Source organism: Sciurus carolinensis, chromosome 14 (genome assembly GCF_902686445.1).
Source record: "Sciurus carolinensis chromosome 14, mSciCar1.2, whole genome shotgun sequence".
Classification (NCBI taxonomy): domain Eukaryota; kingdom Metazoa; phylum Chordata; class Mammalia; order Rodentia; family Sciuridae; genus Sciurus; species Sciurus carolinensis.
Window position 1 is genome coordinate 64,048,288 of NC_062226.1, and position 14,008 is coordinate 64,062,295.

Below are 14,008 nucleotides of genomic sequence, written 5' to 3' on the forward strand. Positions count from 1 at the left end.
CCTAGCATGCCTAAGGCCCTAGGTTTTAATCCCAGCCTGCCAACAAAGCCAAACAGATGATAACAAACCCCTTCAAAACGAAAACATTTTCCAGATGTAACAGCAAGTTGAACAGCAAATTCCACCTCTCACGGTTCCTTCCCTCCATCCCATGGACTTCTAGGTAGCTGAGGGCTGCCAATGAGATGTCTTTGTGTTGTGCTGAGCAGATGCAGATGACAATATGCTGAGTCTTGTGGGAGGGAGGCCATCGTGCTCTTTGAAGGAAATAAAAATAGACCCTGTTTTCAGGAAGTTGTATCTACAGTGCATCTTTGAAGTCTATTCATTTTGAGTTTCCCAAATAAAGGGCCTCCCATTCCATGTCAAACAGGAAAATCAACTATTCTGCCCAAGGGTGTAGGTGAAATGTGAGTTAGTCCAAAATAGAAAACGAGAGTTTCCATCAACTGGAATGAGTCCCTCACCCTTTTAGGGAGGATAATCATCCCATAAAACAAGTGAAATGACTGACGTTGAACCAGAGTGATGGCAAAAACCCCTGGGATATGGACTAGTCACAAAAGCTTTGAAGGATAAGGAAATAAATACAGGTTCCTCTTCTTATCAGCTCACTCAGTTCCCTGGGAAATGTAGTTACATGTAACCATTACTCAAATACAGGTGAAACTTTGCACTGTTACACAGAAGAAAAAAATTTGACATAACCATAGGTTACATTTGTTAAGTTCTTTGATGACTTCAAAGAACATCCCTATACATATTTTATTTACTTCTCACAATAATCTTTTGAAATGTTTGATAGGCTTTTAAAATGTGTTTACAGATGAGGAAACTAACTCAGAGGGATGCAATGACTTTCTTAAGGTCACACAGAAAATCAGTGACAGAGCCAGGATTTGAACCCAGTTCTGGTTCTGCTTTTGACTGCCTCCCTGTAAGACTGTCCATCAGTTGCCTTAATGCTGACACGGATACACACTGTTATTATCTTCTCTCTCCTGCCCCCTGCCTCACCTTCCAGCTATTCCTACTTTCCCCCAAACTCTACCATCTTACTTCACAAAGTGTGGCTAACTAGTGTGGTAAAGCAGGAGCACAAGTGTCCTCGGAGAATGTCAGAAATGCCACATCTTTCCTACCTCACCTCCAGCCTCAGAGCCCAGGTAGTTCCAGTGCACAACTAAGTTCAAGAAGTACTGTTTGATCAAATTTGCCCATGCAGGCCTGATGGATACTCCCAAGTGGTTCCTCCTCTTCCCTTCTACCCGCATAAACATGGTGAGAGCCCGAGCAATATGAGTTCCACTCATTTCCTCTTTCTTTTCAGAACTTTCCCTTACAGGTCACTGGTTCCATAGCTTCAGAACTCTTCATTCCCCTTCATTTTCCCTTGAGGCTTCTCATGCTGGCATCTGCTCCTTGTAGCAGAGTCTACTCTGGGAAGTTTCCTCACGAAAGTCCTTGGCAGAGAATGTTTTCCTAAGAGGCTGGATCTGACTACATTGTTTGCTCTAGGAGGGGAGTCTGCAACCTCTCTTGGGGGTAATCACAGAGAACCAATTTGTTGTTCCCTCCCTCAGTTATGAGAATATGTGGCAGTAATAACAAGAGACACTGGCAGCAAAGGGAGGGAAGGAAAATATGGAGTCAAAAAGAGCCCGGATAATCAGTCAGTCAATTGGGGTTAGTTTTGTAAGGGAAAAGAGAGCAGATAATTAACTTGGAAAAGTTATTCTCTCACTTTCTTGCTTTCTCTACATTCTCATCTCCACACCTTAACCTTAAGAAACATCATTTTTAAAAGCACAAATAATTGTCAAAATCTCTCAGGTTCACAGGTCAGAGGCATTAAAAATTAAAAAATAAACAATGATTTAAAAAAAAAAATTAAAACCACCACAACAAGAAAGTATGCTGAAAGTTGCCTGATGAAAACAGAAACTAAGAAAACACCATGCCACAGGTTTCAGACCCAGTAAGTGCAAGTTTAAATTTCAAAGGCCATGCAGGGTTCCAAGGAAGGAGTGGTAGGGGGAGGGCATTCCTGGTCTTGTTGTCAGGAAACCTACCAGAGGGGTCAGGATATGTTTTACACTCTGGAGGAAACCAGAAGGCCAACATACTCAAACCAGTCCTAATTTATGGTAGGTCAGTTGGGAAGAATGTGGTATTTGTTGATTGTTATCTCTGTAAAGGATGGTGTCTTTGGAAGAGCTGGGTTGACACAACCAGAAATCTTGAGTGTCAGCTTGGAATATATTTATGGCTTCCTGCAAGGTTGATAAACCACCCATACGTAGGAGACGGGGGTGTATGTCATTTACCCAGGTTTCTTCTAGGGGAGTCCTTCTAGACTGATCCAGCGGCTCTTTGACAAGTCTCAGAAGGTTGGCAGTAGAGGTGGCTCTTTAGCTCTCACAACTGAGCTTGATTTCCCCCTCTGGGAAACCTGTGACTACTTACTTGGCTACTTATATCTGAGCCTGGGCAGAAAGAGCTGGAAGAATGCAGGGAGGAAACCTCAGGATTTAGGAAATCAGTATTTGGGAAGACAGGGAGTCTAATCTTAAGAAGGAAGCTTTTTCCTTAACATGGGAACTGACATGTAGGTTTTATTGAGTTTCACCTCCTGGCAATGCCATCATAGTTTACAGGTTACTCCTCAAATTGAGAGTCTGTGCTACCAGGATTGGCCCCTGGGTGAAGTGCTCCTTGTTCTCCATAGGTGCCAGTTTTATTCTAGGCCTCTGTACTCTCCCCTCTTCCCTTCCTTCCTCCCCACAGGACACACAAGTAGAGTAAATACAGCTGCTTATTCCAGGCTTGGCCCCAAGTCTAGGGGGTTGGGATGGGGCTGGAACTCTGTGCTTCAGTTTCGGGGACCCAGTGTGTTCCATCCTGTCAGTGTTTGGGGGTGGAGTGAGAGGGAATAATCCATTTCAGAACATTCGTTGCAGATAGAAATCTTTAGCTCTGCATCAGCACAAATGTCAGAAAGGGCTCTCCTACTCGATCATTGTTCATGCAAAATACACCGAGCAGTGCCACAGAGGTGGTAGGGGAAGGAGGCATTTGACAAGACTCACCTTCTACCTACCTAGAGGAGGAAGAGAAAGAGACCTGGTTAACTGTATCTGATAAATTCTAGCCCGTCAACTTTCCCCCAAATCCAGCGATAAGAATCCTGCCTATAACCTGATTCTCAAACACGGAAATATTTTCTTTTTAGCAAGTGTGTCCTTGAGGGCTTAAAGGTGAGGGCTCAGAGGTTTCAAACTGGCTGCTGGTGGGTGGGATCCAGTTTGCAGACCTGTTTTGCTTGGCACTTGCAATGGTTTTCTCTTTTAAAATTAGTTTCCAACACTAACAGAGCAGAAGGTTTCACATGCATATCTACATTACTGTCATTTCTTGAGGAAAAAAAAATCTGGTTCCTATAAGCCCCAAATTCCACAAAGTTCACACACACACAGAGCAGATGCACCTGTCCTCACCACTCCTCACAACATAAACTGACCTGCTTTATTCTCTTACCTCATCTGTCCATATCAGGAAATGATTGGTAAATGCTCTGTTCTGTTTCCTAAATAAGTCACAACTACTTTGCTGACACACTTTGGATTGACAGAAAAACATGCAAAAGTCTGTTTGTCATTTAGACTTTTGTTCTGAATCTCTCAATTCAGGCTCCCAACCTTGCAGGATTCTCTCACAGATCTGCCTTTCCTCTGGCTAGGATGCTGGAACTATGGAGGAGTCTGGGAGAAAATGGTTCAAAAAGTTTAGGCTATGAAGTAAGTCATTTCCTTTGCCTTTTCTAAAGACTCAGAATCTCTGCCACAGATCTGTTTATTGATTTTTCTTTTAAAAACTAAGGAGAAAAATTCTAATTTAGTTCTTTGAATTGTTTGACAGTAAGAGGTTACTGAAACCCCAGGCATTTATTATAATTACAGTTTATGATAATAGCAACAGAGTAGCAAATTGCTTTATTGAAAATGGACTAGGGCAAATGTCTATCTCTGAAATTAAGAATTCTTTAAAAATTCTACCTACTACAGTCAGCTATGCACACTATATAGTGAATAAGTTTTTTTTCTTAAATTTTTTTTGTAGTTGTAGATGGACAGCATACCTTTATTTTATTTGTTTATTTTCACATGGTGCCTCACACATGCTAGGTAAGTGCTCTGCCACTGAGTTCCAGCTCCAGCCCAGTGAATTAGCTTTCTAAAGGTGAAATTTACATAATATAAAATGTTTAAAGTAAACAATTTAGCAGCATTTAGTACATTTCAGTCCTGTGATACACAGGTAGGGACATGAATCTATTTCCAGGAGTGGAGAGAGCAGAGTAGGAAGAAATACTTGACAATTAAATGATTGCCTTTACTTAACGTAAAGATGCAAGTTAAGTTTCCCACAGGCTTATGCTGCTAGTTGCCTTTCAACAACTTTAAATTAGGTCAGTGTGCTGGTATACACCTGTAATCCCAGCAGCTTGGAGGCTGAGGTAGGAGGATCACAAATTCAAAGTCACCCTCAGCAATTTAGAGTGGTCCTAAGCAACTCAGTCAGACCCTGACTCTAAATAAAAAAAAAAATAAAAAAAGGGTTAGCGATGTGGCTCAGGGTTAAGTGCCCTTGGGTTCAATCCTTCATACAAAAAAAAAAAAAAAAAAGAAGAAAAAGAAATTAAGTTGGTGTAAAAGCACTATTTTTTCATCCCTATCTAGTCAACTGCAGGGGGGTTGGAGGATTTGGAATATGGTATCTTTCCTAATACCATGCAGTTTCCTAATTTACATGCAAATGAAGACTCCAACCACAGAATAATAGCAATGAACACATCCTGAGCTTTAACCAGGTCTCCTGGTATAGGGCCAGTAGCCCCACATCTCAGATGGAAACTGAAGCACAGCAAAATTAAATAATTTACCAGTGTAACCATAGCAGGTTAGTGGTAGAGTGAAACATACTAAAGTAGTTTGAGGGCAGAGACCATGCTGTGAACCACTGTATCTTTGTTTTACAACACGTGTGGCAAGGTACTATGTTGTTCTGACCATTAGGGATACGAATGGGGAGGAGATGACAATGCAGACCTGCTATTCTTAAAGCTGAAGGAAGGGGGATCTGGCCCAGGTTCCACCGAATTGCCTCTGTGTCCTCTTAGACATGTGGACCAGATGTGGAAGAAGCCTCTTGATGACACCATGGTTTGCCATTTTAGCCTATGTATAAATCATAGGTTACAGGACCCTAACTGCAGAGAGTCTAGTGCAGTATGTGGGTAGAACACAGGGAGGTGATTTTCTGTAGGTCCCCAGGTTATTCTCATATTATGTGGTCCTCAGACTGCATTTATTTACTTATTTATTTTGGTATTGGAAATTGAATCCAGAGATACTGTTTCAGTGAGTGACATTGCCAATTCTCTTTATTTTTTATCTAGAGACAGGTTCTTCCTAAATTGATGAGGGTCTTGCTTAAATTGCTGAGGCTATCCTTGAGTTTTCAATCCTCCTGCCTTGGCCTCCTGAGTTCCTGGGATTACAGGTGTGCAATGCTGCACTTGGCCTCAGACCACATTTTGAAAAAGATTTGTCAGTTTCATGGATTCACTGTTGTTTCTTTCCTCTTTAGAAAAGCAACAGCTGCAGAGGCTATTTTAGGCCAGCAAAGACCCAAAGAAGGTCACAGCTCATAGGACAAGAGAAGTCAGTCCGGGGTAGAGTGTAGGAATGGGGTTCCTGGTGGTGCAGGAAGCGCTTAGCTACTTAGAAGGGGGTAGGGAAGAGATGGGCTCCCTGAACCTGCATTCCTAAATGCTTCGAGCTCTGGCAATGCATACCCTCATGAATGTTTTAGTAGACTGAAACAGCCAGTTTCGGCATGGAGCAAATTCTCATGAGTCAGCTTCCCCAGCCCCCAAACAGCTGAGTCATACCCTCTTGTCCTAAGTCACCTGCCCCTGCAGCCCAGTGGAGAAATGCAAACAAAACCCTCAGTGTGTGGCCTTGAAATAAGTCCCCAGAGACCTTCAGGTTCCTGGGTTCTTCTCTAATACAAAGAAATGTGCTATGAAGGAGGAAAAGAAATTTCAGAATCTGAAGCCATTTAAAAGTATGTGCACTGACTCTTCTCCTATGTCACAGACTGAGTTTAAGAAACAATAATTAAGTGAAAATTCTCTCAAAAATTTGTTGGTTCAGCAATTGATTAATTACTGAATCTGTCCCCTAAGCTTTTTAGTAGAAATGTGCTTGGAGCTAGGATGTAGCTTGGCAGTAGAGCACTTACTTAGCATGTGCCAGGGTCTGGGTTTGATTCCCAGCAACTGAAAGAAGGAAAAAAAAAAAAAAAAAAGAACACGCTTTGAGGAAAATCAAAACTAGAGATTAACTTTTTGACTCTATGCTCCTGTTGTATCACATCCATGTTGGACCTAATTTATAAACTGTCTTTCTAAGGATTAAAATACCAGTGCTCAATAGACAAGTGCTTTCTTAGGCACAGAGTTGCTGGAGTCTGAACACAGGCCCCTGGCTTTTAAAGGAAATGCTGAACTCAAGGTAGAAAAGGTGGAAAAGAGAAAAATGAATAAAGAGGAGGAAAACTTCCCCAGAGATAACCACTGGTATTGTGCAGTGAATTACCTGCCACATATTTACTATTTATATAGTATACTCTTATCTATTCAATTTTGTACCTTTATTTTTTCTTTCTCTTAGTATTTATAATGTGAGCACTTCCCCCACAATACTGAACAGACTTTGGTAATACTGTATTTAATTCTACATGATATTCCAAACTCTGAATGTACTATAATTTGACCTTTTCTTTCTCCTTCTATGCTAAAGTCATTTCCACATATTTGCTTTATATAGATGAACATCTTTTGCATTTTTCCTTTCTAGCTTCCACATGTGAGAGAAAACATATGACCTTTGACTTTCTGAGTTTGGCTTATTTCATCAAACATAATGTTGTTCAGTTCCATCCATTTACCAGCAAATGCCATAATTTCATTCTTCCCTATGGCTGAATAAAACTCCATTATGTATGTAGACCACACTTTCTTTATCCATTTAATCACTGATAGACACCCAGTCTGGTTCCATAGTTCAGGGAGACAAAGCTGAACTTGCTTTCTAACTCCTCTTGCCCTCCTAGATACAGGGAACTAGACTGTGGGGGTCCAACTCAAGTTTGCAGGGGAGGTGAGAGTGGTGTGCTTAGGCCCTGTGGACAGTTCAGCTCATGGGGGGCAGGTAGCAAACCTCTAAAGAGAAGTCAGATTTGTAGATCTGGCTCTGTGCCTTTTGAAATGCCCTTTCCTGCTGGCTCCTAGGCAGCCTGACCTGTTGGGGTACTCCCTGTAGTGGACAGATCCTGAAAATTTAGATTCATAGGTAGGAAGATCAATTGTCCAGTACCACCCTGAGGCCTCAGCTTCAGCCTTAATAGATCTCAACCAAACAACCAACCAAAAAATGAATGGTGTTTCCTGAACCAGCTCCATCCCTGGTCCCTTAAACCAAGCTGGTCCATCCTTACACTATCTAAGTGAGCACATTAAACCCAGCTATGGGCAATAGCAACTGTCTACAATATTTACACAAGATCTTACTTGCATTTGTAACCCTTGCTCTTCTTGTTTTTTCAGTCTTTTGACTCACTTTGTCTTTCTCTTTATGACAATTTTTACATTTAGTTTGAACTCTCTTCTCACTTCTTGGCTTGGAACCTCACTTAATTTCAATGTAGGTGTACATCAGGTAAAAGGCTTCAGTCCCAGGGAACTTTACCAAGTGCCCTGGTAGGCCCTCTTCCAAGGAAGGAGGCACATAGGCTATGGTTTCCTTCCAAGGCACATCAACTGTGGAATGGCCTGTGTAGGAGCCAGAGGCTGGCAATTCACCTGAATTCTGACAGATCACATGCCTTTCCACTCATTTTGACTAAGTTACTAGGAAATATCCAAGAAATGCCAAGAGGGAAGGGTCATGGGGCATCTCTATGCCTGTCAGTCAGTTTAGTTCTCACTTTGTCATGAAGGGACACACAAGAAAAACATATTTGTCTGACAAGCCAAATGAATTGATTCAGCTCCAGTGATCATTAGTTCACCACGAGGGGCAGCCAGATCCTTCATATCCATCTTGTCCTCATCAGCAATTTTATATGTGGGAACTAAAATGTACATTTCAACACACTGTGGTCATCTTTCCACACACAACTACACATCAAAGTGAACTCAAAAACTTCAAAGGCCAGGCATTTGCAAGGTCTATTAGCCTATGTGATCCAGGTGTGATCATTCTGCTGCTCTGCCTGGGAATAAGACTGAGTGATCTTAGGAAACATCATTTAGAGCACAAACATTCACTGCTCAAAACCACCCCAAAGTCCTTGCTGTGACCAGGAGGCTCTCCCTGCTCTGGTCCCTGTCTGCTGCTCTGACCTCACTTCTCCCACTGGCCCCTGTGACTTGGTCTGTTTTCATCACAGGCCTTTCTTACTGTTGCTTCTGAACATATCAGCTCATTTCCCTCTGCTCAGAACTTCTCTCCCAGGCTTACGTGGCCCTGTTTCTCACTTCATTCAGGTCACTTCAAATGTCATCTACTCAGAAAGACCTTCCACCGAAATAAAACAGCAGCTACTATCATTCTCAATTCCCTGCTTTCTTTTCCTTGTAGTACTTTGACATTTTATTCACACACACACACACACACACACACACTTACATACACACACACTTACATACATGCTTATTCTTACCTTGTTAAAACATAAGCTCTGTGAAGGCAGAAACATTGATTTGTTCTTCTGTTTCCCCACTTTGATCAGTAACAGACAGAGTAGATATCTCACATATGGTAGCTCAAAAATATTCAGATATAAATGCCATAGTATAACTAAGTCTAAGAGAAAAGCTGCCTTCTAAGAACTCAACTATGGCTTTATTTGCATTACCCAGGGCTCTATGATTATCTGATAGGAAATGACTTTTAAACTATAAAGGATTGTTTAAGGAAAATTCTCTAAAATAGCTTTTAATGAGAATTGTGTGAGAATTGTTCACATATATTAGCTGATTAATCCTCCTTGAATTCCATTAAGGCAGGTATATCCATTAGCAAAGGTAAGGACACCTGGTCTTGGTGAAATTATAACTTAAATAATGCCATGTGTATTGAAGGTACTAGATCCAGGAACTCAGATCTTCCTGAATCCAACAGCCAAGTTTTTTCCATTATGACACAGTCTCCCATGGAATATGGTAAGAGATGTTTACCATACAGTATTCATTTAGAAAGAGTGAGCTCAAGTGATTTACCTAATCACATAGCTCCTGCGAGTTACTTTGTCTTTAGATTTCTGATACCAATCAGTCCAGCAAGTGATGGCACAAATAAGTAAAGCAAAAAGACTTTGAGACATTTGTGATCTTCCTCTAAGTACTAGAAACTCCACATCTTGTTATACAGTGGATGCAGTTGATTTTGAGGTCTTTCAAAGATGGTAGAAAGTCTAGGTTTTGGGAGAAGTTAATAGCAAAAACAGCTGGTTCTTACAGAAGTCAATATATACTCATTCTCTTGTTCAATAAATATATATTGAGTGATGACCATGGGCTAGGCACAGAGCTAAGCACTATGGATGTGGTGATGAATAAATAAGATGGACATTGTCTGGCTTCATGGAGCTTACAGACTAGAAAAATCTCAAAGAGCTAAAATTATGCTGTTGCCATAAAATGGTTGTTTTCATTTATTCATTCACTCAGTAATTATTGGGTTGGGGCTGAAGCTCAGTGGTGGAGTGCTTGCCTAGCACGCATGAGGCCCTGGGTTCGATCCTTAGCACCACATAAAGATAAATAAATGAAATAAAAGTATCGTGTCCATCTACAACTAAAAAAATTGTGTTAAAAAGAGAATTATTTATTGCTGGGTGTGGTGGCATACATCTATAATCCTGGTGGCTCAGGAGACTGAGGTAGTAGGATTGTAAATTCAAGGTCAGCCTCAGCAACTTAGAAAGACCCTAAGCAACTTAGTGATATCTTTTCTTAAAACTAAAAAAAATTTATTACTTATTGACTATATACTTCATGTCAATTTTGTGTTAAGAGCAGACAAGTGAGCAAAGAGACAGGATTCCTGCCTTCATTAGACTTACAGTCTAATGAGGGAGACATTAAATAATCCTTTGTATACCTGGTGCAAATAGGGGAAGATAGGCTTACTTTTTTTTGGTGATTCTTGTTTGAGCGAGTACCACTTACACGGAGGTTTGAAGGACTGAGTAGAAGTTAACTAGGCAATGGGGAAAGGGAAAAACATTCTAGGTAATCCAAATAGTATGTGAGAAGATCCTGTTGTAGAAGGAAAGATGGTGAGCAGGAAGTCTGAAAGGCTAGTGTAGTTGGGGAGCTGGGAACAAGCATTTGATGGCAGAGAAGCCTGAGAGGTAGGCTGACATCTGTATTAAGTCAAAAATCATGCAGTGTGCTTTCCCAGTTGGTTCTAGGTAAGGCTCATGGTACTGTAGCAACTGCATGCCTGGGACACACAAACAAAGCAGAAAGCCTCACTGCACCACAAGTGGGAAGAAGACTAATCTCTAGGATCCACACCAAAGCCAAGGCTATCCTTCTTACCACAGAGGGTGACACTGACAGAGGAATAACTTTTCTGGACCTTCTTTTCCGGAGAGTTATGTGTAATAGAGGAACAGAATACTGTTTGGGGAGCTCACGTAGATTTCAATTCTTCATCTGTTGCCTCTAAGTTCCTCAGATATAAATAAGAATAGAAATATTTCCTTTTCTGGGTTCTTAGAAGAATTAAATAGACACTGTTAAAGCACTTAGCATAGTGCTTGGTTCACAGCAGGTATTCCTAAATAACACGGGGTTACAAAGATCTGATTAGATTATTCATGTGAAAGCAATAGGCTGGGCCTTCTCTGCCTAGTCCTATTAATCATTTTAAGAGCCAGGGACCTACTTTTTTCTGAGCCTGTTCTAATGTTCTTTACGAAAGTCGGGCCATTGTTTCCCTCATCCACCTGGTGCTCCATAAAAGCCACCGGCATTCTTTTAAAAGAGCTCTCAATCTTCTTTTGTTTGGGGTTTCACGTTTCTAGGTTTATGGGAGTTCTTCCATTTGGAAATCTCTGTTCCGCATCAGGTTGGGAAACCATGCAGGAGAAGGTATACCTACCACGCTCAACCTGGGCCTGCCCTACCAGAGATCTGCCCAAACAAACTGGTCGCGACGCGGCCGGACTGGCCAATCAGAAGAAGTTTGGCCCTCTGCAGTTTCCGTCCGCTCACTAGGAGGCGCTGCGGCGGCAGCGGCGGCGGCGGCGGCGGCGGCTGCCGGGGCCGTCGCGGGCTGGGTCTGTTGGGCTGGCGGCTAAGGCTAGTGACCATGGACCGGAGCTCTGAGTTGACTGCTGTGAGGCGACATCGCGTCGGAGTCGAGCGTCGGGAAGGACTGGCGGCCTCTCCGCAACCGGAGAGGGAGGCCTTGGCGCAGGAGTCCCTGGTGGACGCGGCCGGAGGCCCGAGGACGCGGAAGAACAGCTCCGGGGGTAGCGGCGGCGCCAGCCGAGGCGCGGGGACCGGGCTGTCCGAGGCGCGCGCGGCGGTGGGGATCGCGCTCTACCTGCTAGCTCTTCGGGCTCTTGTACAGCTCTCGCTGCAGCAGCTCGTGCTGCGGGGGACCTCTGGCCACCCCGGCGAGTTCGACGCGCGCCAAGCCAGGTACCGGCGGTTTAAACCTGGCACGGCCCGCGGGCCCCTTTGCGTTCCCTGCAGGGAGCCAGTGCAGGGTACCTATATGCATCCGACCATGCAGGTCGCGGAGGCACGTGGGAGGGGGTTGCCTTGGGTGTTCTTCTTCTGGGGTCCGAACTGCCGGGATGGGCACTTGCCTGACCCCCTGTTTAGCTCGTGGTGCAGAGTGGGGGTGGCCAGGTGGATTGAGCCTCCTTTTTCACTTATTTTCCTCTCCTTGCAGATGATTGGTCGTTAGTGGTATCCACATCTTCTGGAGCAACTTCCACTTTTTGCCCTGATTAGCTTTCCTACTTTTAAAATTAAATGAATGAGAGTGAAATAATGTGTTCAGACTGCACTATAAATTGGGTTTTTTGGGGAGGGAGGCACTGTTGGAAGGGGCTAGTGTAGTGTTCTTTCTGAGGTTCACAGTCCCAAACCTGAAAGCTATGAACTCTCAGTGGAAGACCCATTCGAAACTTTGCACACAATTTCAGAAGTTCACAAATTGTCTTTGGGGGTCCCCTAGGTTAGTGACTGTAAGTCTTAACCTTTTGTTTTTTTTGAAAAGACCTTTATGTATGCTGGAAAGGTGATGAGGTTGAAGGTATTGTAACTTAAGTGTCTGAAAGCTCACAAAATCATAATTCAGCAGTTTTCAACAATTGTGCTTTAAAAACTTTTTTTTTGAATTCAAAGTGCTGAAAGCTTATTAAGGACTTTCCGGAACACCCCTAACCTCCCCTCTTTTTTTTTTTTTTTTTTTTTTTGCTTTTTTTTCTTTCGTATTTGTAGTGCATTGAAAACTTTTTTTTTTTTTTTTTTTGTAGGGTAGATTTGTTGTGACCTGAATTGAAGTTATTAGGTCCTGTGTGCACAGTAGGAAGACTGAGTTCCTCACCTGAGTTCAAAGAAATGTTTTTCTTTGCTTATTTACCCTCTTGACTTGATTGTCTTTGCTCATTGATTTCTGCCACTTAGAATTGGAAACCCAGAATCAATAACCCTCAGGAGTGTGGCACCCTGAAGTTGTATTCCTTCCTGTCTCACATTTTGAATATAATTCTCTTTATATTGATTTGTTATGGGAATTGGGAGAAACTGGGAGCCAGATCGTGTGGAGAAAACTGTGAAGGCATGAACTCTTGGGAGGAAAAATGATGGAATTTTACAAATGATTTTTCTATAGGGTTCTATAGCTCAGTGGTGGAGTGCTTGCAAATAAGTGCTTGATTTAATATCAAGGCAGTCTTTTTCTTTAATAAGAGAAGTCAAAGAACTAAACTTATTTGGGGAAGAAGTTTCATGTAGTAGAAAAGTTGCTCTATGCTGTTATTTTTAAGCCTACAAGTGTTTGTCATCATCATTCTTTTGACTGCTTCCAGGGATTATCTTGAACATATAACATCCATTGGCCCCAGGACTACAGGAAGTCCAGAAAATGAAATTCTAACAGTGCACTACCTTTTGGAACAGATTAAACTGATTGAAGTTCAAAGCAATAGACTTCACAAGATTTCAGTAGATGTACAGCGACCCACAGGCTCCTTTAGCATTGACTTCTTAGGAGGTTTTACAAGCTACTATGACAACATAACCAACGTTGTGGTAAAGCTGGAACCCAAAGATGGAGCCCAGCATGCTGTCCTGGCTAACTGTCATTTTGACTCAGTGGCAAATTCACCAGGTATGTACCTGTTTTGCAGTAATTTTAAGATATTACAGCTAAGAAAGTTTATTAACAACCTCAAGATGTTTGGGCAGTTTTGGGAACTATTTTCTGGGACAATCCTTTTTTTCATTGTGATGGAAGGCAGGATAATTAGTATCAGTTTAAGATATAACCATTCAGTTTTCTCTTATGCGCTTCATTATTATTACTTTTTTAATGTCAATGCTAGTAACCCAATCATGAAGTGTTTTAGGTAGACTGAAGCAGCCTTATCACTCTTTCCAGACGGTGTGTGTCTTATGTCCTGCAGTCAGGTTCTGCCACTTCAAGTGTTTACTCAGCTAGGTATTGTAAAAGCAGTGGGGACATTTGGTAAAGAACAGTCTTTGCCTTTAAGGGATTCATGGTTTGGAGAGTACCACTTCTGGCAGTTTCTGTTGACCCATAAAATGAGAATTTTGGTCCATTGGGATTATGCCATTGCTGTTAGAGTACTCAGTTAATTTAAAATCTTGCTCTGAAATACTTGGCAAAAT

General features: G+C 42.2%; 1 protein-coding gene across 1 annotated transcript in view; it reads left to right on the forward strand.

Annotated features, from left to right (window-relative positions):
* The first annotated feature begins 11,373 nt into the window (after nt 1–11,373).
* Nucleotides 11,374–14,008, forward strand: part of Ermp1 (endoplasmic reticulum metallopeptidase 1) — a 43,620-nt gene continuing 40,985 nt past the window's right edge. Inside the window, 2 exon segments of the mRNA XM_053743300.1 lie at nt 11,374–11,785; nt 13,186–13,487. Of these exon segments, the coding sequence (XP_053599275.1) occupies nt 11,451–11,785; nt 13,186–13,487 (637 nt within the window). The 5' untranslated portion in view covers nt 11,374–11,450.